This window comes from Passer montanus, unplaced genomic scaffold (genome assembly GCF_014805655.1).
Source record: "Passer montanus isolate IOZ18808 unplaced genomic scaffold, ASM1480565v1 scaffold27, whole genome shotgun sequence".
Lineage (NCBI taxonomy): Eukaryota > Metazoa > Chordata > Aves > Passeriformes > Passeridae > Passer > Passer montanus.
This window is the reverse complement of record NW_024367372.1, coordinates 9,340,388-9,367,158: the sequence shown is the minus strand read 5'-3', so window position 1 is coordinate 9,367,158 and position 26,771 is coordinate 9,340,388. Positions and strand designations below refer to the sequence as shown.

The window sequence follows — 26,771 nt, the reverse complement described above, 5'->3', positions numbered from 1 at the left end:
GGAAGGTCCCTCTAATTTTTAGTTTACAGAGGCAGTTCCATGTTTTATAGAAACGAGCTCTGTTTCCTATGTACTATGTGGTTGTGGCTCCAATGAGTGGAAATTTTAATAATGAGCAGGCTTCTCAGTTCATGTGGGACTAGACTTTTACAAGAATTATTTGTGAGTATTGTTGTCTGAATCTGATTTATTTATCTGTATCTCACCTCTTTGCTCCATGACTAGACAGAGAATTCATGTTGCTCTGTTGGTGCACTGTGGGATGGATGGTTGCTGTTGCATGCTCTGATCAAACTCAGAAGCTTTCAAGTTGGTCATCTAATCTGTCTCTAAGAGCATACAAAGGAAGTTTCTTAGGGCATGGAATGTATTATTTTTGTGTATTCAGCTATCTTTGAACAGAAGTACAGTATATTGAATTGTGGTGTGTTACCTTGCAAAAATGAACATTTTGTACATGTCTTTCCTTAGGATTTGCTATATGTAATAGCCTATGGACCATCTCAAGTTAAACCTCCAGCAGTACAAATGTTATTTCATTATTGGCCCAATTTAAAACCCCCTGGGGCAATCAGTGAATACAGAGGACTTCAGTACACAGGTCAGTGCAGCTGGCTTTGTATAGGCCAAAATGAATAAATGATGAGAAGTGTTAAAATCACCTTTTTACAGTTCTATGATGTATTTTGACTCTTTTTGTTTGATAGATTGTACTTTCATAACAATATGCAATGTCAATTTATCTGCATTTTCAAAAGATGTTATGAAAAATAAAAACTCTGATTGTGGCTAGTAAATATGTTGTCTTACTCACAATATTAAGTAAACCTGAACAGGAGAAGAAATAAATATCTTGTTTGTAACAAATAGTCTGTGAAACTGCTGCTTGGGCCTCCCAACAGTTCTGGTTTCTGTTCCTTTCAATTACTGCTTTGGCTGCTTTTGTTTGCCAGGTGCTAACACTGCTGCTGTTGCTATGACTTCTTATCTGGCTGTTACTGTCAAAAAAAGCCATGTGATGTCAGGTGCAGTTAGTACAGTGGATAAATTCTGAAGGTTGATTATAGGATGAAAATGGGGGACAAAGTCAGGAATGCAGCTGGAGTAGGTTCATGGTACAAAGTCTGCCAGACTCCCCAGACATACTGGTGGGATAGTGCTGCTGCAGGGGCGACTGACCAGCAGCAACTCATTGCCTTTCCTGCTTGTCTGTCTCAACTTGTTTCAAATAATCTCCGTCATATGGCACAGGTTTTGGTCACTTTTAAAATTTCTGTACCAGAATGTGACATCTTAAATCATGAAAATCAAGAGTTGGAAGAAACCTTAGAAGACCCCTAGACCAATTCAAATGCAGCCTTAATGTTCCTTGTAGAAGTTTGTCTGATCTGTTCTAAAGCCTTCCATAGAAGGGTTGATACATTCTCCTGACTATTTAGGAAAAAAAAAATTCTTCTGCTCTGCATCACTTCTTCCATGTATGCAGGTCTGTAAACCAACCATGATAGTATTCTTTTTGAACTGTTACTAATACTGGATAGACTGGGTTTTTTCCCTTATATGTAATTTTTTTGCTAATATATCCCTGGGCTAAGAATGGGCCGAGTATTGTCTGCAGTTGCATGGTATTTTCACCTGGGAGTATCCCATAGAGCATCCAAGTCATACCATTTGAGCATCCCTTTGTTGTTTACTTCTTGTCGTTACACAGCTAAGGCTCCTTCTGTCATTGGACTAGTTTTCCTTTGTCTCAGCTGTGTTTTCATTTTGCCTGGGAAAGTAACTGAATTTACTCAGCTACTATTACCATCTTGGAGAGGGAGGATAGGTAATTATTTCAAGGTGCTGGTGAGATCAAGAAGAGTCTGCAACAGGAATGTCTGTGTCTTACTTTTTTCTCTCTGAATCCATGGTTCATTTAATTACATTGTAAATAAGTCAGGAGGCAGGTATGTTCAAGGTTGTTTATTGTAATTATTAAGCTTCCTGGGGAATGGCTATTTGTATCATACTCATATTTGTATAGTACTTAGTACAAGAGGACCTTGTTCTCAATTGAGACTGCTAGACATAAAGAATATAAATAACTCTTCTCATTTATTAATCAGCCATGTTTTGGTTTTGCAGCCTGGAATCCTATTCATTGCCAGCACATTGAATGCCACAATGCGATTAACAAACCCGCTGTGAAGGTACTGCTCTTGCTTTGGGGCCAAACCCAGCTCTCTGGGGCAGGGGAGGTTGTGCTTCAACCCCAGCCACGTGCTGTGGTGGTGTGCAGGTGACCAAAAGCAGGTGCTAAGGGAGCCACAAAGCCTGGTGGCACCAAGGGGCCACACCTTTGTGAATATGTTCTTTAGCTGCCTCAAGCAAGATGAAGTTTTCCTTGTAGCTACTGTGAGAAATCTTGAAATTAAACATCTCGATGGTTGTAGAGTACTTTATAAAATTTTAAGCTGGCTCCTGGCTAATCCATGTAAATGTGTTCCCGAACACACACACACACACACACACACACACACACACACACGTGTATAAATACGTGCACAAATACTACTGTACATAGGAGACAGTATTTCAATTCTGTAGGTACAAGTTCACCTGGTATTTTGATTGAGCTCATACAACACACACACACACACACACACACACACACACACACACACACACACACACACACACACACACACACACACACACACACACACACACACATGTGTATAAATACGTGCACAAATACTACTATAGGAAACAGTATTTCAATTCTGTAGGTACAAGTTCACCTGGTATTTTGATTGAGCTCATACAATGCACCTACTCTGGTTATGACCCTTTGCTTGGAATGTGTCCTAAAGCAAATAGCAACAAAGCTTTACTTACCTTTTCTGCAGCCCTCTTTGAGGAAGGTAAATTGTATCTTTACTGTTTACAGGCATAGTAAAAATGAAAAAGCTTTGACCAGGCTCAAAGAACAATTTGGTAGCAGAGGCAAGAACAGCAGCCCAAGTCCAGAACATACTGCAGCTAGGTGTACTGATTAATTAATTTGTATCTATCTAAAAATGTAGGTGCAACCAATTTTCCTGGCATCGATTTGTATACAAATATAATTTCTTTAGTCAAATAGTTCTGCAGTGAGCCTTTTCCACAGGCTGTGATAGGACATAATGATGGCACTTACCTCAAAAGTCCTGCAAGGGACCACCTTCCTGCCCACTCCAGTCATTCTCAATGATTCCTCTCTCACAGGAAAAATGCTTCATGTTGTAGCGGTCACTAGATTCAGGCTAATAACACAATAGAGCAAAATATTTAAAAAGTACGGTTTAAAGCTTTGCATATTAAGTATCTGAATATTTTTGAGTGATCTGTTAGCCTAATTTTGACAGAACCACTTTTGATCAGTCATCACTTAGAAAAATGCAGCCTGTTATGTCATAAATAGATGATTTGGTTAACAAAGATGAGAAACATTCAAAGAGGTATTTGTCTTTATTTATAAAGTCTTGCACTCCAATGGAGTAAGAGTGATCAGAGTGGTTAAGATGTGGTGTATGCACACTTCTGTTCAGTGTTTCCTTTGTAGTACAAAACACTTGAACAAATGTGCATGGACGTGGCTGTTAACTGTAACTGTTTTCTGTAACTGACTTATGTGAAAGGATAAAAGCTAATGCAAGACAAAGTCTGAACCTATGTTGCCAAGGGAACTGTGAGTCTTTGTTCTGTCACTGCAGTTGTGTTCTATACTTAAAAACTGTGATGACTGAAAATTAGGTTTTTCTGGCATTTTTGAGACAGAAAAATCTAGACCTTTCCATTACCTTGTCCTAAACAATGGATCCTCTTAAGTGCTGTCTTTTTGGGGACAAAATAGTAGCAGTGTATAGTGAATATGTGATGTGAGTGTATATAAAAAACCTACTTGTCTTTCAGAAAGTGATCATATTGGTACTGCTATATGTCACATTTTTTTACAGGCTCTCACATCCCTGTCTTTGTTAGAAAGAGTTTGAGATCTTGTATGTACATGCTGAGTATTTTCTTTCATTACTAAATGCTCTTAACACGCATCAAAGCTGTGTTACATTTTATGTCATGTTGAACTTTTTCAGCAAGCTTCAATGAACAGAGATGCTAATCCTTTTCCTTCTCCGTGTTTCAGATGTGCATTGACCCATCCCTGTCTGTGGCTTTGGGTGATAAGCCACCTCCCCTGTATCTTTGTGAAGAATGCAGCCAGAGAATTGCAGGGTAGGTAAACCAAGAGCTCAAGAAAGATAAATATTGTCAGACTCCAGAGTTCAGAACTCTGTAGTTTTGCTTTTTTGCAGTATGATTAGTATATAATTCATATAGGTAAACCTGTTGAAATATATGGAACACATTACCACTCAATATAAATAAGGATTACAGATATTTAGCCCACATGATTAGCTTTTGCATCTACCTTTAAACAGAGCTTTTAATTTGAGATCTCTGAAAGAATAGATACTGTGGGATGCATTGACTATGATAGGGAAACCTCTTTAATGAACCAGCTTATACTTATGAAACATTTTTTGTCCTCATCCATTAGTTGTCATTTAAAACTGAACATTACAGTGAACGTTCTTTTACAGAGCTTTCACTAATGTTTTGTAGCATGTAGTTCAGATCGGTCTCTAAGATGTACCATGAAGCAGCAGAGATCAAAGAAATTGATCCAGTACTTGGAAGTATCCTGAAATAAAATAACCTCACTTTTTTTTCATTTCTGGTTGACTTTTTTTACCTTTAAATTGCTACTTTGGTTTGCATTAGTATACAAAATCTACTGATACTTGCAGCCAGTGACTGTCCTTACTTCAAATGGACAAGGTTACAGGTGGTTCAGAACCTAAAGGAGTGTTTTCCTCCTCAGTTTCAGACAACTTTAAATCATACTGGCTGTGGGAAAAGCAATTACATCTCACCTTAGGTTTTTAAGTCATCGTTGAGTTAAAGCAGGAAAAAGTAATTGACTAAAGCAAGAAAAAGTAATTGAATTTGGAAGAAGCATAGCTTCTAAGGACACACAGAGAAAACAGTACTGGTGCTTTGGTTTCTTTTCTACATTCATCTGTTATTCTTCACTACCATTTCTTAGCTGTCAGACTTTCAGAGGACACTCTCTTTTAATTTGATAAATTTAAGTCTCAAACGTAATTTTTGAAAACGTTGAACATGGTGACCATCATCATCAAAGTGGTAATTTGCAGTAAGACAGCACAACAAAGAGATGTAATGTAAACCAGTTAGCAATTTATAAAACTACATTTGAAAAAAGAAGCTTCAGAATAATGGCATTCCTACCACATTAATTTATCTAAATTTCCTCTGTGCAAAAATAAATCAATGTATATATGTATGTATAAAAAGAAAGCTAATTATATATACATTTTCACAGAGATCACAGTGAATGGTTGATTGATGTTCTTCTGCCACAAGGTAAGAGATATTTTAAGGGTAGGTACAAACTAATCATAATTGTACAAAGCTATGCTGATATTTCTCCATACTGTATTACTTGAACTGCTGCATTCTGTTCAAAAGTGTTGGGGTTTTCTTTTTATTTTAAAGTAGTTTGTACTTAATGCTGCTGTCCTAAAAGTATTATGAAGAATTGATTAATCCTCTATCTGAAATACTGTGCAACTCTTTATGTGTGAGAAAACAGAGACAATTGAACAGATTTTCAAATCTTGAAGCATTCACAATTGGAGCCAAGTTTTTAAAAAGTACTTGTGTCCCACAGCGCTGTCCAAAAATTTGGGCTAGTTCTTCCAGTAACCTGGGTCTGATTTGAAAGCTCTAAAAGCTGCTGAAAATCTGTAACATGAGACTGCAAAGGATATCAGAAAAGGTCATAAAATATTTTTTGATGATCCAGTCATTGGGTCAATCAATGTCCTTTGGCCAGTGAGAAAATCTGATATTTTCTTATCTACTAGAATGCAGACAAAGTGTGTTGACAGACTAATCAGCATATTATCTGAAATAACCCTTCCAGGGGTAGAATGAAGACACTGCCTCTCTCTTTGCTCTGCAAACTGAAAATTCTTAAGCAGTTGAGATTTTCTTGCTGTCTGCTTTTAGTTGAAATGTTACCCAGACAAAGAATGTTTTATTTACTTAAGGGAAGCACATCTTCTTAATCAGCCCCTTAAACTTACTGAATCCTATGTTGCCAGGGCAACAGATCAAATAGCTACTGCTTACAGGTTGAATCTGCAAACATTTTGCTCTCAAATTATGGGCCAGACATAGTGGCTGCTTTGGCATTGTTCATCCATATTCACTACTCTTTTATGCCAAGAGCTTCCACAAGCAGTGTGGGCCCACCTGAGCCGTGTCTCCCACAGCACGCCACAGCTGTGTGTGCAAGGTGTGCTTTTACAAGTCTCTCTGTGAGGCAGAAGGTGGATGGGTTGCAGAGCACACCACCCTTAATGCACCAAGGCTGTTACTGCATTTCAAAGTAAAAATAGCCATAGGGCTAAGTGTACAGTGTCCTCACTCACGCAGGCTTAGGGGTTTCAGTGGTACCTGGACACACACGTTTAGCCCAGAGGCTTCCTTGCAGGATGTCCATTTTTATCTGGCTGCCATAGTAAACCACAAAGATCGTCACTTTGTGTTCATGTTTTGTATGCCTTCCCCTTACAGCTGAAATTTCTGCTATATGTCAGAAGAAGGTAAGATTCAGCCATTTGTGTGATGGGGCATGATTTGATGTTGTGTGTAATGTCATTCCATTACTGTGTAGTGCGTTCTTCTTTGTACCATTCCAAAATTTCACAATTTATCCATGAATGCATTTTTTGGTGGATGGAAATACTTCAGCAGCAGCAGGTTTCTTTTTGTTAAAACTGATGATGTTGATTTGAGTTGTAGGTTTTAGTTTAAGTGGCAATTAGTAAAGCAATGCAATTATGCAGTTGAGCTCTTTTGTATTCTATAACTCTGCTTTATAAGGAGGAGAGAACAAGAGATGAATTTTAAATTTAAGTGTTTATATATCTTCTCATCTCCTTCAAGTCTTAGATTAATCCTAATTGGGCAAAAATCATACTGTAAAATGTGTATTTTTAAAAATACATGGACTGAAAATCTTCAGTGCTTGGCTCTGAAAAGGTTGCTGACAAAAAGAATCTGCTTGCAGTACATACCAGCTAATGTGTTTTGAGAAGACTTTAATGGCAAGGAATACAGTGTATATCTTGCATGAGAATTCCATTTCTCATGTGGCAAAGAAAGTTTTTCTGTTAGGCTGGATTACTAGGTGGCAGAAATTTCAGGTGATTATTTAAAGGCTTGTACAGTTTCCTATGATAAGACAGAACCTTACATAGCATAAACTGTGGCACGGTGGCAGCATTTTTTTGCACTCCTAAGGATCTATCTGTTGCTACCTGTAACTTAAAAAGACCTTCTGAAGCATAAGCAGGTGTTAAGAGAACTACTGTAAAATTTAGAGGTTGCTCCAAGTCAGGAGGTTGAGGTTGATGATTTAAATGTCAGTTTGGTGTTTCAGAAGAGGAGCAGCTGTGACATTTAAGTCCAGGCCTAGCATTTAGTCCTGAGCTTGTCTTTCTGGAAGGTCAGTGATGTTTGGCATCAGGATGTTGCAACAGCTGTGCTTGGACAGAGCAATTTTGGAAATTGCCGACCCTTGAGCCAGCTGCCTATGCTGCCTCTCACCCCTGTGTTCGGTTCCATTTCCTGCTAACCTTGGCCTGACAAACCCTTTTTCCTTTTCCAGAACTGCAGCTCCCACGTCAGAAGAGCGGTTGTCACGTGCTTCTCGGCGGGCTGCTGTGGCCGCCACGGCAACCGGCCGGTGCGCTACTGCAAGAGGTGCCACTCCAACCACCACAGCGAGGTGGGCGCGGCCGCCGAGACGCACCTGTACCAGACCTCGCCGCCGCCCATCAACACCCGCGAGTGCGGCGCCGAGGAGCTCGTGTGCACCGTGGAGGCTGTCATCAGGTACTGCCAGCCAGGGTCAGCCTTGGGTGTCCTGTGCGCTGGTGGATTTTGGTTTTGTTGGGATAATCTGGGAGCAGACGCTGAATGCTGCCGCTTTAGCGGAGGGTGGCTCAGGTGTGAGTGTTGTCCCGATGAGGAGGTCAGCCTGGAATCCTAGGATTTGATGTTGTTTTGTTTCAGGAAAGTGGTGACATCATATGGCTTAGCATCTAGTTAGCCTTGGTTGGATACCTGTGTCTGCCGCAGGAAAGGTGCGTTCACTGACCACAGGCTTGTTTTATAGCTTGCTGAAAGAAGCAGAGTTTCACGCTGAGCAGAGGGAGCATGAGCTCAACCGAAGGAGGCAGATGGGGCTCTCCTCTTCCCATCACTCCCTGGACAACACAGACTTTGATAATAAAGATGATGACAAGCATGACCAACGCCTCCTGAGCCAGTTTGGTATATGGTTCTTGGTAAGAAATTCCTGCTTTTTTCTCTCTTCTTGCTTGCCTCTCCTTTACTTTCTGAAGTCTATTTTACCTCTATTTTTTTTTTCCTCACCTCTTGGCTTTAGTAGGAGACTTACTCTGATTTGTAAGTAAAAATTTGTCCTGTGAAGCTATCAGACTTGGAGATTTCATAACTGGTTTGAGTGGAGCTGCTGACTGCCTCTGAGTCTGCTACAAAGTGTATAACAGAATTATTCACTCTATTTTATAGTTGACTTTCTATTTGCCATCAGCTTCTGTTCACAAGTGCCCCCTGGTGAGTGTCATTATTTTAATTTTAAAAGGCAGTCCCCTAAAAATCTGTTTTTCCCCTTCCAGCTTTCAACATCACTTTCTGGAAGCAGAGCTTTCTCCCTTAGCTCTGAATAGGCTGGAGGATTCTTGGTGGGATGCTGTTCCTTCCTGCAGTCGGCTTGGTTCAGTTGTGTCAGTCAGTCTGCTCCATTCACCTGGTGTGGGTTGACAGAATGAAGCCCTGCTGGTTCTACCCCCACAGCAGCTAGCAGAGATGATTCCAAAACAGCAGGACTGCTGCTGGCTAGATCGTGAGCAGGCCAGGCTGCAGCCTGATAGATCCTCAGAAACTGCATTCTGCAGTTCTCCGTAAGGAGAATTGTCTTTCTCAGGCTCTTTCCAATTCACTTTCCTCTCAGGCTCTCTCTTCAGTCAGCCAGTGACAGGTGGGCAAATAGCAGGGCCCCTCATCCACTGTGTAAACAGAGATAGGATCTCTGGATGGCAGGGTGGTAGATGTGGAATTCCGTAGTGCCAAAAGAGCTGCTCTGCAGTTTTAAGTTTATTTACAAGAATAAACTTTATATTCTACTGACGTCTTGTGTGTTTTGGTGTTTAACATTGTTTTAGAATTAAAGACATCTATTATTTTAAATTATTTTTATTGTGCCATGTGTGTCTATTCTGTATCAAGTAATGTTTTATAAAGACTGAAGGTCAATATTTCCAGAAGTAGAATTGAGGTTATGTTTCACTGTACATGCCTCATCCCTGACATTCAAAGTGTACCTTTCTGTGCTAGGGAGGAAGAACTCACTGTCTCCATTCTATTCCTGTAAAATCCCTTGATCTCTCTGTAGTGGGTATTGACAGAGATGACCACATAGGTTGTGAGAAATCTTGGGTTGCTGTTTTCCTTCTTAAAATGATTATCTTTCATACAGAAACTGGATAAGGGGTAAAGAGCTCCTTTTAAAAAGGCTGCTGGCTGATACTGCCTTTGAGTTAACGCTCAACTGAGCCAAGCACAAGGAGGCCAACACCTTAACTTCAACCTGCAATGAGTTAAAAGACTGTACTTTTAATTGGCAGAAGGGTTGATAGCTGTCCCATTTCAAGAAAAATCATGGAGGAAAAACATTTTTAAAATAGATTTTGGTTTCTCTGGGAAGGAGAGCTGTCATTTTTTTCTCCAGATATGACACAAACATTGCTCTGTTGTTCATGTGCTGCCAGGCAGTGCTCACCAGTTTCAGTTTCAGGATGCCGAGTCCTGAGTGTGCAGCTTTCCCTAGGAAATGACAGCAAATAGCTGAGAGGTGGCTAAAGGAGCTTCTCAATTCTCCTGTCAGCCATTCTTTGCATTCAGTTCAGCAATCTGACTTGAAACTTTATCTCCTGTACCCAGAGGCTACCAAGAGCTCAAACATCAGGTAATTACGGGCTTAGCAGTGTGCTGGCCTGTGAGCTGGGGTAGAAGCTTGGTCTCAGATTTGTGACAGCTTTACAGTCCAGGTATCATTTTAGAGAGTTTGGAGGAGGGGTGAAGAATGTTAATCATTATGTGGGAATTTCTGAGGACTTAAAACTCATATTCATGCCCCAAATGACGACAAAAATTCAAGATTAGCATCTTTTTGCGAAGATCATTAATTGCATTAGGTAGGCATTTTCTTTCAGAATTTTTGAAGTATTTGATTTGACTTGTCTTTTTATCTGGTACATCTTATATATATGTGTGAGTATGTATATCTTATATTTTACTAGATTTACACTACCTTCTGAAATTAAAAGTAATTTTAAAGTTCAAACCAAAAAGTTTGTCAAAACACTCTATACTGATTTTTTTCGGTGTTGAAAGTAAACAAAAAATTCAGTGCCTGTTTTTTTTTTTATTTTATTGTTATTTTCTGGTTATGAAATATTTTGTCAATTGTCCTGTACCTACCTCTACTTAAAAATTTTCATCTCATTTGTCTCCTATGTAATTTTCATCTTCATAACTCTGATAAAATGCAAAATATAGTAGACAAAAAGTTTCCCACCTTTAATTCTAGAAATGAAAGTTGGTTTGTGTTTCTGTCTTCCAGGTGAGCCTTTGCACTCCCAGTGAGAATACACCCACAGAGAGTTTAGCAAGGCTGGTCAGCATGGTGTTCCAGTGGTTTCACTCTACAGCTTACATGATGGATGATGAAGTTGGAAGCCTGGTTGAGAAGCTGAAGCCCCAGTTTGTTACTAAGTGGCTGAAGACTGTTTGTGATGTCCGGTTTGATGTCATGGTTATGTGCCTCCTGCCAAAGCCGATGGAGTTTGCCAGGGTAAGAACAATTTATCTGAAGGCTCCCTTATTTGCTACAGAGATTAAGGTCCTAAGGAAAATCACCTTTTCTTTCCGAGCTGTGACAAGACAAAGAAATCTCAGTGTAGAGGGAGCAGTGGAAATTGGAAATTTTTCCTTTTCACAGCATTTTTAGTTTTGCTGTGTTAGAAAGTAGGCATTATTTACACTGATGTGAAGGCAGGTTGGAAGAACATTATAGGTATTGAAAGATACAGTATTTTTGATAGCTGCACATTTTCATTATGCTGCTGAAGTACCCAAATTTGTCTTTGCTAAAAGGTGTCACTTGCCTACTCCCAAATATAAGCCTGTCCTGTAGTGATGTTTCTCTGGTCTTTGCATAATTCATCTCTGCAGCTGTGAATTAAGGTTTATGAAACCACAGAGTTGTAACTGAAGGGAATTCTGGGAACACTGATGCTAACTTCAGAGACCTAATTTGAGTGTTAAGATCAGTCAAGATCCAAGTCTGGTTTGCCTTGCTGCTGATGGTGAGAGAGATTTACCTGGAAGGTTATCCAGGGTGCCTGAGTGCAACTGTTGGTGCAATCTCTTCTAAAAAAAGTCATTCTTTCTGTCCATTAGTTATGAAGCAAAACTCACCACTTAGTCATGCTTTTTGTAGGACTTTCTTTTTCTGTCCTTTCCAGAGGACATGTTGGGCTTGTTTCCTAAAATTAAGTGGCTAGACTTGGCAGGGCCATGAAGACTTCATGTGATGTATTACATATTATATCATCATCAGGCATGAGCTGTACATCATGGGTTTTTCATTATGTCATGTATGGGATTTGCTGTACATGTGCAGACAGGTAACCATTGCTGCTGGGAGGCTTGTAGGTCAGCTGGGGCAATTTGAGAGGCGGGTGGATACTTCAAATGTTAGAAACTCAACAAAAGAGACCATGGCTTTGAGGTTAAGGGGAGAAGAAAGGACTGAACCTCATGCTGTAATCTCTTACAGATTTTTTTTCTTGGATCCAGTCCTTCTTTTGACTTTTGTTACCCCCTACTGCAATACTGAAGACTAGACCAAAAACTTGCCAGATTTGCAAGGCTTCACTTGAACATGAAGACAAATAGCCATGAAATTAGCTGTGATGAATGAAGGAAAAATAATTTGCTGGCTGAGATTACCAGTAATTGCTGCCAAAACAGCAGGCATCTCTAGAGCCATTAGTCAGGAACAGCAGATGTGAGCCGAGGTCAGTTAGAATAATTAATCTCTGTATGCCAATTACTTACATACTTGGAAGCATTTTTTTTGCTTACATCACTGAGAACCTTTCTTCAAAAAATCCTAAACAAACACTCATGAAAGAACACCTTGTACAGACCAAGTTTTTAGATGTAAAGACCCAGCACTGTAACAAGTTGGCCAGAGCAAAAAATTGATGTTGCAAATTTGACCAAATAAAACTGTGCATTTTTGAGAATTACAAATAATAATACACTGAATCATGGCCTGGAAATGAGCAAACTTCATTTAAGTCTTGGACAAGGCTTTTGTGTACTGTCAGTCATATTAGAGGAGAAAGCAATGCAGCTCCATAGCTGAATTCTAAATTCTGCCTTGAAGTTATTAATGATCACCTCCAAAAATTTCCTGGCTGCAACACACTCAGCAAATTTGTGATACTGAACAATTACAGGGACTAGAAATGTTGTTCATCAATATGATTTTTTTGAAATACCCACAGGTTGGTGGATACTGGGACAAATCCTGTAGTGCTGTAACCCAGTTGAAAGAAGGGCTGAATCGAATCCTTTGCTTGATTCCCTACAACGTGATAAACCAGTCGGTGTGGGAGTGTATCATGCCAGAATGGCTGGAAGCCATAAGGACAGAAGTGCCCGATAACCAGCTGAAAGAGTTTCGGGAAGTGCTGAGGTATGTGGGCACGTGCTGGAATTGTTCTGGTTTTGCATATGTTTGTTGAGGGTTTTTGCACTGTAAAATGGTGACAACTGATAAAAATGCCTATGTGTGTAATAGACAGTAGTGAGTGAATGCTTCAGATTTGTTTTTGTATCTTATGTTTAGACTAAAGGATTTAAGCTTTGGAAAAGTATTCTTTTATTGCCCACTGTATCTTTGTGTCAAGAGCCAGCTACATGGATGTTTCTTTGGTGTGAGCAAGGCATATTTTTACTGTGCTTCCTGCAGCATGTTGGAAGGACAGTCTTTCTCCTCTGTCCAGTTGATGAGAAATGGCAGGGATTGGTAGAGCTGTATTTGTTTAGCTGATATCTTCCCCTCCTGAGCAAAGGAAACACCAGAATAAGATTGGTGGAATCGTAATTTTATATCTGGTTTATGACTTTGATGGTAAAACTTCACATTGCCTTTTAACTGATGATAGGGCTCTGAAACTCACTGTAAGTTCATATTTGTAGGTATTGATGTAAACATTTTTTAGTGAAAATGTGGAATAATGGACTAGTGAGATGAGAAATTTTCCAATTTTTGCATTGGATTTTGGAAAAGATATTGCTATCAAATGAAACTGGACATATGTGATGTCAATTCTTAAGGTGCATCCCCAAATTCAGAGATGGCCTTGCATAGTCAGGACAGGTGGTATCAGCAGCCTGGCTCAGCTGCCATGGAGGGTGAGGCTGCAAGTAAGATTAGCTTCCTACCAGTTTTCTGTTCTATCTCACACAGTGTATGCCATGCTAACTCAGTGATGCTACATTTTTGTTCTATTTTTCAGCAAAATGTTTGACACTGAGCTGTGTCCTCTCCCTTTCTCCTTGGAGGAGATGTTTGGCTTTATTAGCTGTCGCTTCACAGGGTATCCATCTTCTGTGCAAGAGCAGGCCTTGCTCTGGCTGCATGTAAGTGTCCTCACTGAACAAGTCATGCTGAAACAGCTGAATTTTGGAATAGAATAGAAATAATTTAGAAAAAGAATCTGCTTTTCTGAAGTTAATGTATCCCTTCTGCCCTTTGCTTAGCTCCAGTATAAGGATGATTGGTAGACAGACCCTGAGTGTTGCTAACCCATCATGAGAGTAACCTAGCTGACAAGATGGGGATCAGTCAAAGGTTGCACTCGGTAATCTTGGGAGTCTTTTCTAACCTAAGTGACTTTGTGATTCTTTAAAAATGGAAGCCTGGGAATTTCTTTAACCATTTTTAAAGTAAACCTTTGTTGTCAGTTGAGTCTTTAGGGCCATTCAGCTGGCTGACTTTTTTACAGCATCACTTTTTGGTCTCAAAAGAAATTGCTCTGTAGATTCCAAAATTAATTCCAGACTCCAGAAACAGCTGGAGTTGTTTCTGCATATGAAGAGCTGGATTAGACTAGCTCTATACTCACCAAGTTTTGTGCTGCTCTTGCCCTTTTGGTGCTATATTTGCACACAAAACTGGCACTCACCCAATGTTACAGGGAGCTACAAGGATAATCATGTCAGCTGAGGGCAATGAATTCAAAAAGGATATAAAATTTTCCACAGCACCTCAGAATAATACCTGTACTTTTCATTATTGCTTCTTTCCTGCTGAGGGTTATTTTAATTAAGCCTCTACAAAGACCAATTTACCTGACTGTAATTTTAAGTTTTTAGTATACAAAGTTTTCAAGTAAAGCATGTTTTTTTAGATTTTTCTTGAATTAATGACTCTTAAATGACAAGTACAAATGAGTTTATATTTATCTGAGTAGTAGTGGTATAATAGATTGGGAATATTCTCCAAGTGATGTGCAATTAACAATCCTGTCACTATGCTGACACCTGTAAGCTACCATTCTGACCAGATTCTTAGAATTAAAAAAGGAACTCAGTTTTAAGGAATAATTAAAAAAATAGTTCTTCGTTCAAGTATTGGTAATATTTCTGCTTCACAGAAATATTTTTATGGAATAACCTCACATCCCTGTGTGTTTGTGCATAAAACTGATCTCAAGGTGCACCAAGTGGATGCCAACAAATATTTTGAAAGTGCCTGTTTTATTTTGCCCTGATTCTAACAGAAATCTAAGCTTGCACGTCACATCATTGAATCCCAAAATTAAATGCACAGAACATGCTGAACTGAGGATCATGTTACAAAAATGCATATAAAGTAGCTGGTGTTTGTGATCCAACTTGAAACTGATGCTTTCTTATTTATTGTCTTTCCTTAGGTGTTGTCTGAACTAGACATTGTGGTTCCTCTTCAGTTACTAATCAGCATGTTTTCTGATGGAGTTAATTCTGTAAAAGAATTAGCAAATCAAAGAAAATCAAGAGTCAGTGAACTGGCAGGAAATCTTGCAGCTCGGAGGGTAACTTATATTTATCCTGCTTTTTTTTTCCTTATAACAATCTTCCTGACAGAGTCCACATGAAGAATTAAAAATCATCTTTTAATATGGGAGCATTTGATTGAAGACACTTTATATTTTGAAAATGAAAGAAAATAGGCATGACTTCAGTTAATGTTACTCTATCATATAAAAGTGTAAAGATAATATATGTAGGAAGTCAGTAAATTTTCAGCTGTTTTATTCTTTGTGCCTTCTATTAGTAACCATCAAGAACAAACTGTTATGGACAATTGGTCATCCAGAATGACCTTTTGTATTCTGGTATGAATTTGGTGGGTCCAGGTATGTTTTGAAAGGGTGAGAAAGCAGAATTTATTTCTGGTTCCCTGCATTTTTTTTGTCCCAAACACAGGAGATGCAGAATTTGATCTAAAGTTGTCTGGCAAAGGCTTATGGTCTGGAAGAAAACATGTACAAATACGTAGGCATACACATACTTTGTCTGATGCGACTTAACTTCCCAGTAGTTTGGATGAAGTGCTTCAAGGACACCAGGAATAAGGCTGCTTGAAAGACCTGATTCTTTAGATTTAAGGATCTACAGCATCCAGGCAGTTGATGACTCCTTACATGTGGTCTGCCAGTCTTCTGATACAGCTCTGCACAGAGCACTGCCATACCTAGCCCATGATCACTTCTAAACTAAGCAATAAAAAATTATTAGTTACTGTCTGGTCTTTCAGACCATAGCTGGTGTGAAAGTCGACCTGGTTTGTCATCCAAATGTGTATCTCCCTGCAATGCCTAGAAGTTCTCAGGGTGTTTTAGATGGCCTGCACTGGTGTGGGCATAAATCAGTGCAGGCATACACAACTCACTGCCCTTGTGTCTAGTTCATTTCCAGCTCCTTGTATCCTTGGTCTAGCCTTAGTTAACAAAGTTCTCTTGAGGTGGGCTCCGTTATTAGCCTCCTGCCATTAAAGTCAGTGTCCATGGATTATGATCATTGGAACTTGATGGCTGCTTTAGTGCCTGCACCAATTTTCAGTTTGGTTTTTGATGTTGAAATTCTCCTTAGAAGGAATAACACGATGAATGTCAGCCACTTAGCCTGAGAGAATGCATCATCTGGGCAGAATATGGTTCCTGTACTTTCATTGTATCTTATCCTTCAGTGATGTTAATAAGGGACACCTGTATATTTTGCAAAAAAACTACACAAGGGAGTGGAAAGGCTGTCAGAGTTCTTGCTATTTTTGGCATTTTCTTATAGAATGAGATTGCTCAGATGTCTAACAGTCATTTGAACATGTTGATTTTTTATGTTTTCAGGTAAGCGTTGCTTCTGACCCTGGGCGCAGAGTTCAGCACAACATGCTCAGTCCTTTCCCAAGCCCCTTCCAGAGCCCATTTCGGAGTCCAATACGTAGTCCTTTTCACAGCCCTTTCAAGAATTTTGGACATCCTAGTGGAAAAACAATTGATTTTGAATGTGAAGATGAGGAAATGAATCTCAATTGCTTCATTCTGATGTTTGATCTAATCCTGAAGCAGGTACTTGTAGAATAAAAACATCCACATGGAAGGAACACTGAAGTTCTGTAGTCACTTTTGGCTCTCCTTTATTGATGATCTTTTTGCTAAGGGCCTGGCATGAAGTGTAAGACATTTAAATCCCAGTACAGCTGCCATCTGTCTTTATCTCTATAGAAATTATAGGTTCACGTTCAAACAAGGTAGATACCTCCAGATTCAGGTTAGATACTAACCTGTCACTAGTAAAAGGAACTTTTCCTTGGAGCTTTGTTTATTTTTACAGACTAGAGGCAGAGATTTGTTGATAAGCTTAGGTTAGATACATAATTTTAGGATAGATAAGTTTCTACATTGTGAATCCAAGGACAAGAGTTTTAAATTACAGTCTCCAGGTAAAATTAATGGATTCTGTGCTTGAAATTATCTATTTACTCTAGCTGTTTGAGCTTGGGCCTCAACACCAGTGGCAATTTAAAATTCTGAGTTACAGTTTATCTCAGATTCTTCCTAGTACTGTAATATAAAACTAGCAGAAATGTATGAAGGGACAGACAGTTTGTACTCTGCCTTTTAAATTAATAATAAATCCTTAATCTTTTCACTTTCTTTCAGATGGAACTCCAGGATGATGGTGTCACTTTGGGCTTAGAGAACAGCATCTCAAAAGATATAATATCCATCATAAACAATGTGTTTCAGGCACCCTGGGGTGGTTCTCACACCTGTCAGAAAGATGAAAAAGCAGTTGAATGTGGTCTGTGCCAGTCCAGCATTCTGTGTTACCAGTTGGGTTTTGAGCTGCTGGAACAGCTTGCTCCAAAGGAAGAAATCAGGCTTGTGGTAAGTAGAGCTGGCAGGGGTCTGAATTATTGGTGTGCTGAAACTCCTTCACTGTTCTCATTCCATTGTGCTCAGGAAGCAAAGCTGCACTGACTTTTGGCATGAAGGATTTGGAAGGTTAAAGCAAAATGCCATTGAACTGTAAAATTTCCTGAGTTTGAACTGATTCAAAGAACCCAGGAAAGATGGCAATATTTGTCCACCATGAACTCTTCCCCCCTGAACACTGAAATGCTATTTCACTTTGGATGTGCATCACTCCAATCCTACTCTGTCTCAAATAAAATGTAAAGTGTTAAACTTACCTTTTGTTAAAAGAAAGGAGTGGATACAAAATGATTAATGATTTTGAGTGAATCAGTTGTCAAGTGAGCAAGCCTTAGTTGGATCTTGACTGAAATGCTGAGCACTGTGGGAAAACGGAATTTACTCCAGGTTGAGTATCCAACTTTATCCAACCCAGATATTAGTCATCATTAAAGTTCTCTGTAGCTTTGCAGAAGAATTGGAGAATTTCTTGTGGTGGTGGTCTGATGAATGTATTTTAAGCTGGATGTCTATTATATGTAACTGTTCCATCTGCTAGTTGAGAAGAAGGCATCATTCCATTTATTCTAATGCTCATTTGTTGTGGTGTGTTAGTAGCAGATTTTTATTCGCCTTTTTTCCGTGGAGGGAATAGTGATGCCTTTTTATATGTCAAATTTTCAGAATTTCATTTGATGTGTATGCTAGAAGTAGATATTTTGCACATGGTATTCAATAACTTGTGCTAGAAGAATCATCTCACACCCCTCCAGTACAGATTCTCATCTCAACTGAGAATCAGTGAACACGGCGGTCTCTTGGGTGCTGGGACACTTCCAGAAATTCACCCTGAAGTTTACAATGTAAATGTCACAGTTGGAACCTTTAATACTGAGCTCCTTGCTATAGGCAGAAATAACTCCAGCCTGGAGTTTACATTTTTCAGTGTAAAAGTGGTTGAGGTAGGTCCTGCCCCTAAGCCTGTAACTCCACAGCAGAGCAGGAAACACCCTGCTCCTGTCTGTTCTTTCAGGCAAGGATGACAAACTTGGTGAAGTATTGGCCCTTTGATTGAATACACCTCAGCTCCAATATGCATATACAGTTTCTGTTAAATCAATGACAGAAACACACTTTTTTTGTCAGTATGCATTTGCTGATGCAAAATATTAGATATGCAGGTGATTTGAGTGCATAAATGCACATGGCAGTAAACAAAGTCTGCCTCATTTGAGCTCAGCTTGTCACACCAAATGTAGCTTAGTCAGCAGGATATGGCCTCATGTATGTAGGTAACATCAAGAAATGAATTTAACTTATTATATTCCTAAAGGAGCCCACAGATAACCTCGAGGATAGTCTTCTGTATACTAGACCTGAGTTTATTATAGGAACTGAAGGAGAAGAGGAAGACAAATCAGCACCAAAGCATGGAGAAAACCCAGGAAATCACACAGAGACCACAGAAAATGCTGGTAGGTAGAGGCTGAAAAGGTTATTGCAGTAAGGCTTTAAAAGAAATGCTTACACTCATATACAATACAAGCAGACTTTCAAGTCCAACAGTGCACAGTCACTTTTTTTATCATGCATTTAATTCTTTCAGCATATTAATTGAATAGGCTGTAAATAAGTTGATAACAAGTGTGACTGTCTCCCAAAAATGTTAAAATAAGTCTTGGCTTTCTGAACATATAAAGTAGCAAAACCATTAGATGCCACGTTCCATGCTATGCTAACTTTGCTGACTGCAGGGTTAACGTGCCTAGAATTAATTTATCTCTCATCACCTTAACATTCTTTAGTTCCATTTTGAATTCATAGATAACATAATTTTAATATTGTCTGTAACTTACATTTTTAACAGCGATAAAGAATGACACAGAAAGGAAGTTTTGTTATCAGCAACTTCCAGTTACCTTGAAGCTCATATACACTATATTGCAGGTAACATTGTCTACTTGTTAGTTTAATTTGTATTGTTGGTGAAGTGGTGTCATTGTGTTGACAGAGAAACATCTGTCTACACAGGAAATGTCAAGGTTTGAAGAACCAGACATTCTTTTTAACATGCTGAATTGTCTGAAGATCCTGTGTCTTCATGGGGAATGCCTGTATATAGCAAGAAAAGACCATCCACAATTTCTTGCCTATATTCAAGATCACATGTTGATTGCAAGGTGGGTTATTATTGCACATTTTGGCTTCATACTTCATTGGTTCTCCAGGTATGCATTTTTGTTAGTGTCAAAGAATTTGCAAGTTTACTATGGGAAATTAACAAGAGTGGTAGAGAAGTGTGGAAAGATTAAGAAACTTGTATAAAAGTTATTGCACAGGCTAATTAAGATGTAAATGAAGTCAAGGTAACCCTGCATTGTCCATCATGGCTACTCCATTGTGAGCCACCTCTTTAGCAATGAGTCAGAGTCTCTCATATTCAATAATACCATTATCTGAGGCTGATGTATCTTCCTGGAATCTACAAAATAAAATAAAGGGTGTTGTGGAGGCAGGCACACAGTTTATAGGACCTTAGCATTAAAGCTGAGACAACAATAGTATTTCACCATATTTTTATGAGGGACAAGAAGCTTGTTCACTTACAGTGAATTGGATTGAAATTGTGCATTTTAAGATTCTCTTTGGAGAAAGGGACTTCTGAAGAAAGCTGAGTTTTCAGCTTGCTAGCTGAAACATCAGCATATGATCTTCTGAAATAGTGTTTGTCAGCACTTAACAGCTGCTCTGTATCAATTTCACTGAGCATCTCCCAAGACTTAAGGTTTTAGCAGCCTAGAGAATCTGTCCTGAATCCATACCAGCAAATTGCGAATATCCAACTTAGTTATTTGTGGATGCACATGATTTGTGGTGTCAAGACAGTTCATGTGGCTTATGTGGTCATGCTGAAACTCCTAATGGCAGCATAGACTGTGTTCCATGGCAGTTGTCTTGAACTAGGCAAACTCTTTCAAAATGAAGTGAGGAATATTTGAGTCTGGATTTTCAAGAAAAAATGCTGTAGTTGAAGATTTGCAAGTAGCTCTCTTTTCCTACTGTTTTTACTACAATCCACTCTGTAGCATTTTACATAAATGCCCAGCATGGCTCATAGAGAGTTTAATGGAAAGTTCTTTACATTTAGAAGAAAGGATAACAAGGGAGTATCTTTATAAGCAGGCTTGCTCTTGTTTGTCTTGCCAGCTTATGGGGAGTTGTGAAGTCTGAATTCTCTCAGCTTTCTTCCCTGGCAGTCCCACTTCTTCTTCATGCACTTTCGCTTCCTCATGGAGCTGACATTTTCTGGACAATCATAAACAGCAATTTCAACAGTAAAGACTGGAAGATGAGATTTGAAGCAGGTAGGCTCTATTTTCTCTTTGTTTCCTCTCTGAAGAAGTAGAGCTTTCTCTGCAGTAAGTGAGGAGACATGTAATAGGGGATGACCTTTTTTGCTGTTTTTGAGATAATTTGGTGCTAAACTATGCACAAGAGTGTGCAGTAAAATAAAGGAGAAGATGAGACATTTTGGATAATAAAAATCAAAATTATAACTCTTTCTAGCTATTTTTCATTGTTACTTTCTCAGCTGTGCATACTTCTAGGAAATGTGTATTAATCAGTACATAAACCATTACCTAAATTAATATGCCCCTTGTCTTCCTGCTACAGTTGAGAAAGTGGCTGTGTTGTGCAGATTTTTGGATATTCACTCTGTGACAAAAAACCACCTACTCAAGTACTCTTTGGCTCATGCATTCTGCTGTTTCCTGACTGCTGTGGAAGATGTCAACCCAGCAGTGGCTACAAGAGCTGGACTATTACTTGACACCATAAAGAGGCCAGCTTTACAGGTGGGTGCGCTACATGGGAAAAAATACATTCCAGTGGGAAGCTGGCTTTTCACCTGGAGTTCAGATGTACAACATCACAGTCACTGCTAATACCTCTTTAGGCAAGCATTATTTGTCTTGGTACTTGACATATGCACAAAATAACCAGGGGAAATGATACTGCCCTACCCCAACTTGGAATCATGGAAAAAATAATTTTTAAGATCAAGTACAACCATAAATACTTTGACTACAGAGGATTATTGTGTTTGAACTCCTATTGTAGAAAACTGTAAATGTTTTTTTGACTATTTGAAAATAATTTGGTATTTTCCAAGGAAAAAAAAATTTAAGTTTTATGAGACCCTGCTGAGCTCACAGTGAGAAAATATATTTGAGCAAAATCAAACATGGTCTTGATATTTTCAAGATTTAGTTAGGCATGTTATTTTATGAATGTGAGAGAGCCTGCCAGTCAGGATTCACATGATTAAATCTAAACAGATACCTGAGCAAGAAAAGCAAGATAAAAAAATAAATCTCATAGAACAATTCAGTCCTAGTTCTCTGGAGAAGAGAATGAATATGTATTTTAAAGAGTTCAGGGTTACTGCCTACAAAAAGCTGTTAATATTTGCTAGTTTAATTCCTTTTGGTACCTTTTCAAAATAGTTTCCAGAGAACTTGAGTTCAATGACACTGTTGCTGAACTTGGGTTTAATGAAACCGGTGTACTGCACTTTCATATTCAATATGTGGGCTTTCTTATCAAACTTATATCTTGACATTCAAGACAAAATTCTAGTGCAGATAACGTACAGAAGAATTTTCAGGCAAAGTGCCTCTGATACACTTCACAATGTAATCTTTCTTCCCCTGTTTAACCTTGGTGATTCTTTTTTTTTTTTTTTGTAATTAAGGGCTTGATTCAGTTATCTAAATGTAATGATTTTCTCAGATGGGGAGTGTGAGCAAAGCACTTTGATATTGTGTACCAAATATGCAGTAGGATAGAACTTTGCCTGTACCTTTGTATTACTCAAAATGTTAGAAAATTCTACATTCAAAATATGATGCTTATTTATCTCTTTACTTACCTTACTCTCCCTCTGAGATCAGTAGCATTAGTTCTGATTTAAAGGACTTGGTAGAAAAAAGGAGCTAAACCTTGATCCTGCACTAACTGACAGAAGTTATGAGCTTTGACCTCCCTTTGCTTTAAAAAATCCTTAAGAGATCTCATATCTCAGTTATGTGTTGTTTTCTTTGTTTCCCTCTATAGGGTCTCTGCCTCTGCCTTGATTTCCAGTTTGACACAGTTGTCAAGGATAGGCCAACAATTCTTAGTAAGCTTTTGCTGCTTCATTTTCTAAAAGCAGATATCCCAGCTTTGAGCTGGGAGTTCTTTGTGAATCGCTTTGAGACTCTGTCTTTGGAGGCACAGCTTCATCTGGACTGCAACAAAGAATTTCCTTTCCCAACAAGTAAGCATATTGCAAATCTGTCTGATCCTTTTTTAACAGCTTCTGGAATTTTAGCTGCTTGCACAAGTCTGAGAGAGTTGCAAGTCTCATGTGTATAAATTCTCTGAAATTAAGTAATCTTTCAGGCCAAAATAAAATAAATTGAAGTTAGCATTTTTTACTTCCTGAATACAGATTAGGCTGTATTCTGCTGCACCTTTGGGTGTTGTGTTTTGCTCTCACTAGGATGTGATTGCCAGCCTTGGTTGAACTGTGATCTGGTTCTATGATCACCTGCAACCCACATTAACCCACTTGTTCTACTGTAGAAGTCCTGATGCTGTCACATGTGCTATTCTTCAAATCCCAGATCATGCCCAACCCTGTCCTGTGGTGGTCTCTACAAAGTCAGCCCTAGGAGCTGTCTGACCCTCTGAAAAGCCCCAGTGTGTGGGGCACAGCATAAGAGATACATAGACTCCTAGAGCCAGTGCTCAGTTAACTATTTTTGCAGTGACAAATGTTTTTAGATGTTTGTCCTGTTCATACTTGGTTTCTTAATCAGAAACCAAATCTTCCTTTCACTAGACAGGCACTAAAAATTAATTAATGCATAAATTTTTAGAATGCTGAATAATTGAAAACTTCCTAACCCAAGTGGTGGCCTATGAGTCAGATCTATTTCCATCTGATTTTCCTGGAGGAGATGGGAACAGCTGTTTGAACAGTGCATATTCTCTCAGCAGCCTAGTGCTTCCTTCTACATTTGCATGGAGCCCAATGCCTAAAAAAGTCTAGGTGCTGCGACTGCTCCACAGGAGAGAGGTGGAACTGCAAAGGTGTTTTCTTTTCCATATGTGAGTAGCTTGACCCACTGCTGGGAACTGCTGCTGTGGTCTGGAGGGAGTCTTATCACTTTCTAACACCTCTGGCTGCAAATGTAGGGCAATATCTTTAAATAGGAATATTTTTGCGTGATTTAAAATAAGCTGAAGAAAATTTTAAGATTTCTTTTTAACTTTTCTCTTTGCCATTTCAAATATTTTTGTGGTGCAAAGGATGGACTCACTGACTTCAGTCACTCAGATGATTAAAGTCAAAGGGTTACACTGCACTGCAGATATGAGTGTGGAAAAGTATTGGTGATCCCATTAAGACATGCAGTGATACTGCTGATAACACCACTGTAACTCCATAATCAACACTGACGAGTTTTTTGAGTTCAAAATCAGGATGGTAGGTGCAGGCAGAACAGGAGGTTAGTAAGGCAAAACTAGAGGCCATGGTTAGGTATGAGTACACTAAATGTGATCCATACCTGTGAGATTTGTCCCCTTTTACGTAGGGGGCACCTCATACTCTCTTAGCCTGAAATTCAGCTTTTGGCTTCAAGAATCTGTTTTTGACCAAGTAACAGCATAACTTTTTAACACAGTTATGCCTCTTGGTGTTTTATGGTTTTTAGAATGAGAGCATGCAAATGAGTACCTTGCAGATGGACCCCGTGGGCCCATTTGAAACTTTCTTGGCTCGAGTGGGACGCGGGGCCCAGTTGCATTTGGCACTTGGCAGCAGTAGGACCTCCCCATGCTGTGGAATGAATCCTAACTTGGTCCGTTGCATTTGCAAAGCTATCACTGCTGTCCGGACAAACGTGGCCAACCTCAGTGATGCGGCAATGTGGAAGATCAAGAGGGCTCGTTTCGCGCGCAACCGCCAGAAGAGCGTGCGCTCCCTGAGGGACAGCGTCAAGGGACCCGCCGAGTCCAAGAGAGCGCTCTCCCTTCCAGAAACCTTAACCACCAAAATTCGTTGAGTACCTGTTTATGTTTTTGTGACACGCCTCTGTCTTCTCCCCCTGGATCGTATCCTGTTGATGGGTACACGTTGGAGTTGTCAATATTTATCCAATTGGCTTCTGGCTGCGTTGGGCATTACTCAGATAATGACAAGTCAGTGAGTTTGACAAAGAATGTAGACATGGACAAAATGTGTCTGGATGTGTCTAAAATGCCAGAATAAAATGCTCCAAGACTAGTTTGTCTTTTCTAGGTATTAATTTTTATTTGCAGCTACTATGCAGTAGTTTTGTCTTAAATAGATACAGATTTTACAGAAAAAAATCCTCTATTACTAATATATTTATTAATTATAATAATCAGTATATGCAGCATATGCTAGATGTCTTAAAAAGAGCTGTTAATGTTTCAAATGAGTTTTTGAATATATTCAGCATTCACTTGTTAAAGAAACAATGTCCATGTAACACATCCTTCCTGTGGGCTTCTGCAGGAGGACCTAGTGCTGGAAAACCATGGGATTGTATGGAGAGCCATGCAGATATCTTTTCAAGCAGAGATGAAGCTTGGCCATTCTCATTTAGAGAATTTTGCTAACACAGATTAGTCTTTATATTCAAATAGGACCTCTCACATTGCTCTTAGCCATATAATAGAAACTGATAAAACTTTTGAACCTGGGTGCTAGTGAACTATTAACTTAAAAGGTAATTTTCTTTCCAACACGGCAATATATATTCTTTCCAACACAGTCCCCCTGAATATTTTGGGATTCTTAGGTAATCCTTCATGACCAATTACTGATGCTGCACAGGGACTCCTGTGTGCTGACTCTTGTACCTGCAAAATTAAGTGATGGAGAAAATTAGAGTTATAGAACATAGTGCATAAAATCTGTAGGGCGCACAAGTGACATGTTCCAAGCAGTTACACTCACTGCCTGGCAACAGTGCATGAGTAAATGAACATAAATGTGCTGGCACTGAATATATGCTAAGTGTAAGGTGCCAGTGCTGCCTTATTAAACAGAGTTGCTCTTGTTTTTTTTCTAAAGCTGTGAGCTTGACCAGACATGAGCAGTCTGCACCAGCACTTGGAGGAACACCAGAGCAAACACCAGGTGGGTGTGACAAAGGAGGTGTGCTTTGATGGAACAGGAAAAGGAATGCTCTAACTCTGACGTACTTGCTGAATCATGAGATAAACTTACACAAGATGGAAGTTGTCTAAATGGCAGACTGAATCACATCTCAGCACAGTTCCAAAAATTGTAAATTGAAGCTTTGCTCTCAATCTGTACTGAAAGCTGCCTCCAGTTGTAAGTAAGACTTGGGAGTCAGTCAGCTATGCCAGCAGTGCCTCATCCTCCTGTGTTAGGTTGCCCACCGGTAAATATTTGCTAGTCTGGCCCCATGGCTCACCTGTTTTGAGTCAGATATTTGAGCCCTTCAGGTTTTAAAGACAGCAGACAGAATGCTTTTGCCTGTCAGTATTGTATATTACACTTGTCTCCTCTGCATGCTTATAGATATCTCAAGTCCCTTATTTTGTATTTACTGACATTTTCTGAAGATGTCACCCTTCTGTCAGGCTTCTGTAGAATAGGTAGCAAAGGAAGATCCAAGGAATCTCTTAATAATTGTGGCTACTGAGAGTTATTGCTCTTAGTGCTGTGTAGACTGATGATTTGGAAGTGAAAAGATGTTACATTCAAATCTTTTCGTGTTCTGTCTTCAAGACTTGGAATATTTCCAACAGATGCAAATTCCTAATCAAAATACATCAACTTATTTGATGATCAGCTGAAAAGAAGATACCTTGTCACTGTGGGAGCTGACTAAGCTGTGAAATGAAATAGGGGAGTTTCTGAATTATCAGGTATAGCCCTGCTGTGCTAGCCCAGTGAGAACTGAAGATAAAGTAGTTGCTTAC

At 39.2% G+C, this 26,771-nt stretch overlaps 1 protein-coding gene across 12 annotated transcripts in view; it reads left to right on the top strand.

The window, feature by feature from the left end:
- UNC79 (unc-79 homolog, NALCN channel complex subunit) overlaps positions 1 to 26,771 on the top strand; it is a 107,177-nt gene that overhangs the window by 19,159 nt on the left and 61,247 nt on the right. For 11 of the 12 annotated variants that reach the window (XR_005627844.1, XM_039712761.1, XM_039712766.1 and 8 more), the window contains 21 exons: positions 472 to 601; positions 2,128 to 2,192; positions 4,166 to 4,254; positions 5,429 to 5,469; positions 6,688 to 6,716; positions 7,784 to 8,010; positions 8,294 to 8,465; positions 10,826 to 11,056; positions 12,780 to 12,970; positions 13,797 to 13,920; positions 15,216 to 15,356; positions 16,671 to 16,892; positions 17,487 to 17,714; positions 19,075 to 19,216; positions 19,609 to 19,688; positions 19,773 to 19,921; positions 20,949 to 21,106; positions 21,417 to 21,598; positions 22,860 to 23,061; positions 24,672 to 24,851; positions 25,894 to 25,959. Coding sequence is in view for 11 of the 12 variants with exons in the window: in XM_039712761.1 (XP_039568695.1) it covers positions 472 to 601; positions 2,128 to 2,192; positions 4,166 to 4,254; positions 5,429 to 5,469; positions 6,688 to 6,716; positions 7,784 to 8,010; positions 8,294 to 8,465; positions 10,826 to 11,056; positions 12,780 to 12,970; positions 13,797 to 13,920; positions 15,216 to 15,356; positions 16,671 to 16,892; positions 17,487 to 17,714; positions 19,075 to 19,216; positions 19,609 to 19,688; positions 19,773 to 19,921; positions 20,949 to 21,106; positions 21,417 to 21,598; positions 22,860 to 23,061; positions 24,672 to 24,851; positions 25,894 to 25,959 (3,049 nt within the window). In the remaining variant the exon portion in view is untranslated. Of the gene's footprint in view, positions 1 to 471; positions 602 to 2,127; positions 2,193 to 4,165; positions 4,255 to 5,428; positions 5,470 to 6,687; positions 6,717 to 7,783; positions 8,011 to 8,293; positions 8,466 to 10,825; positions 11,057 to 12,779; positions 12,971 to 13,796; positions 13,921 to 15,215; positions 15,357 to 16,670; positions 16,893 to 17,486; positions 17,715 to 19,074; positions 19,217 to 19,608; positions 19,689 to 19,772; positions 19,922 to 20,948; positions 21,107 to 21,416; positions 21,599 to 22,859; positions 23,062 to 24,671; positions 24,852 to 25,893; positions 25,960 to 26,771 lie in introns of those variants that run through there. The other variant, XM_039712765.1, reaches the window with a different exon arrangement.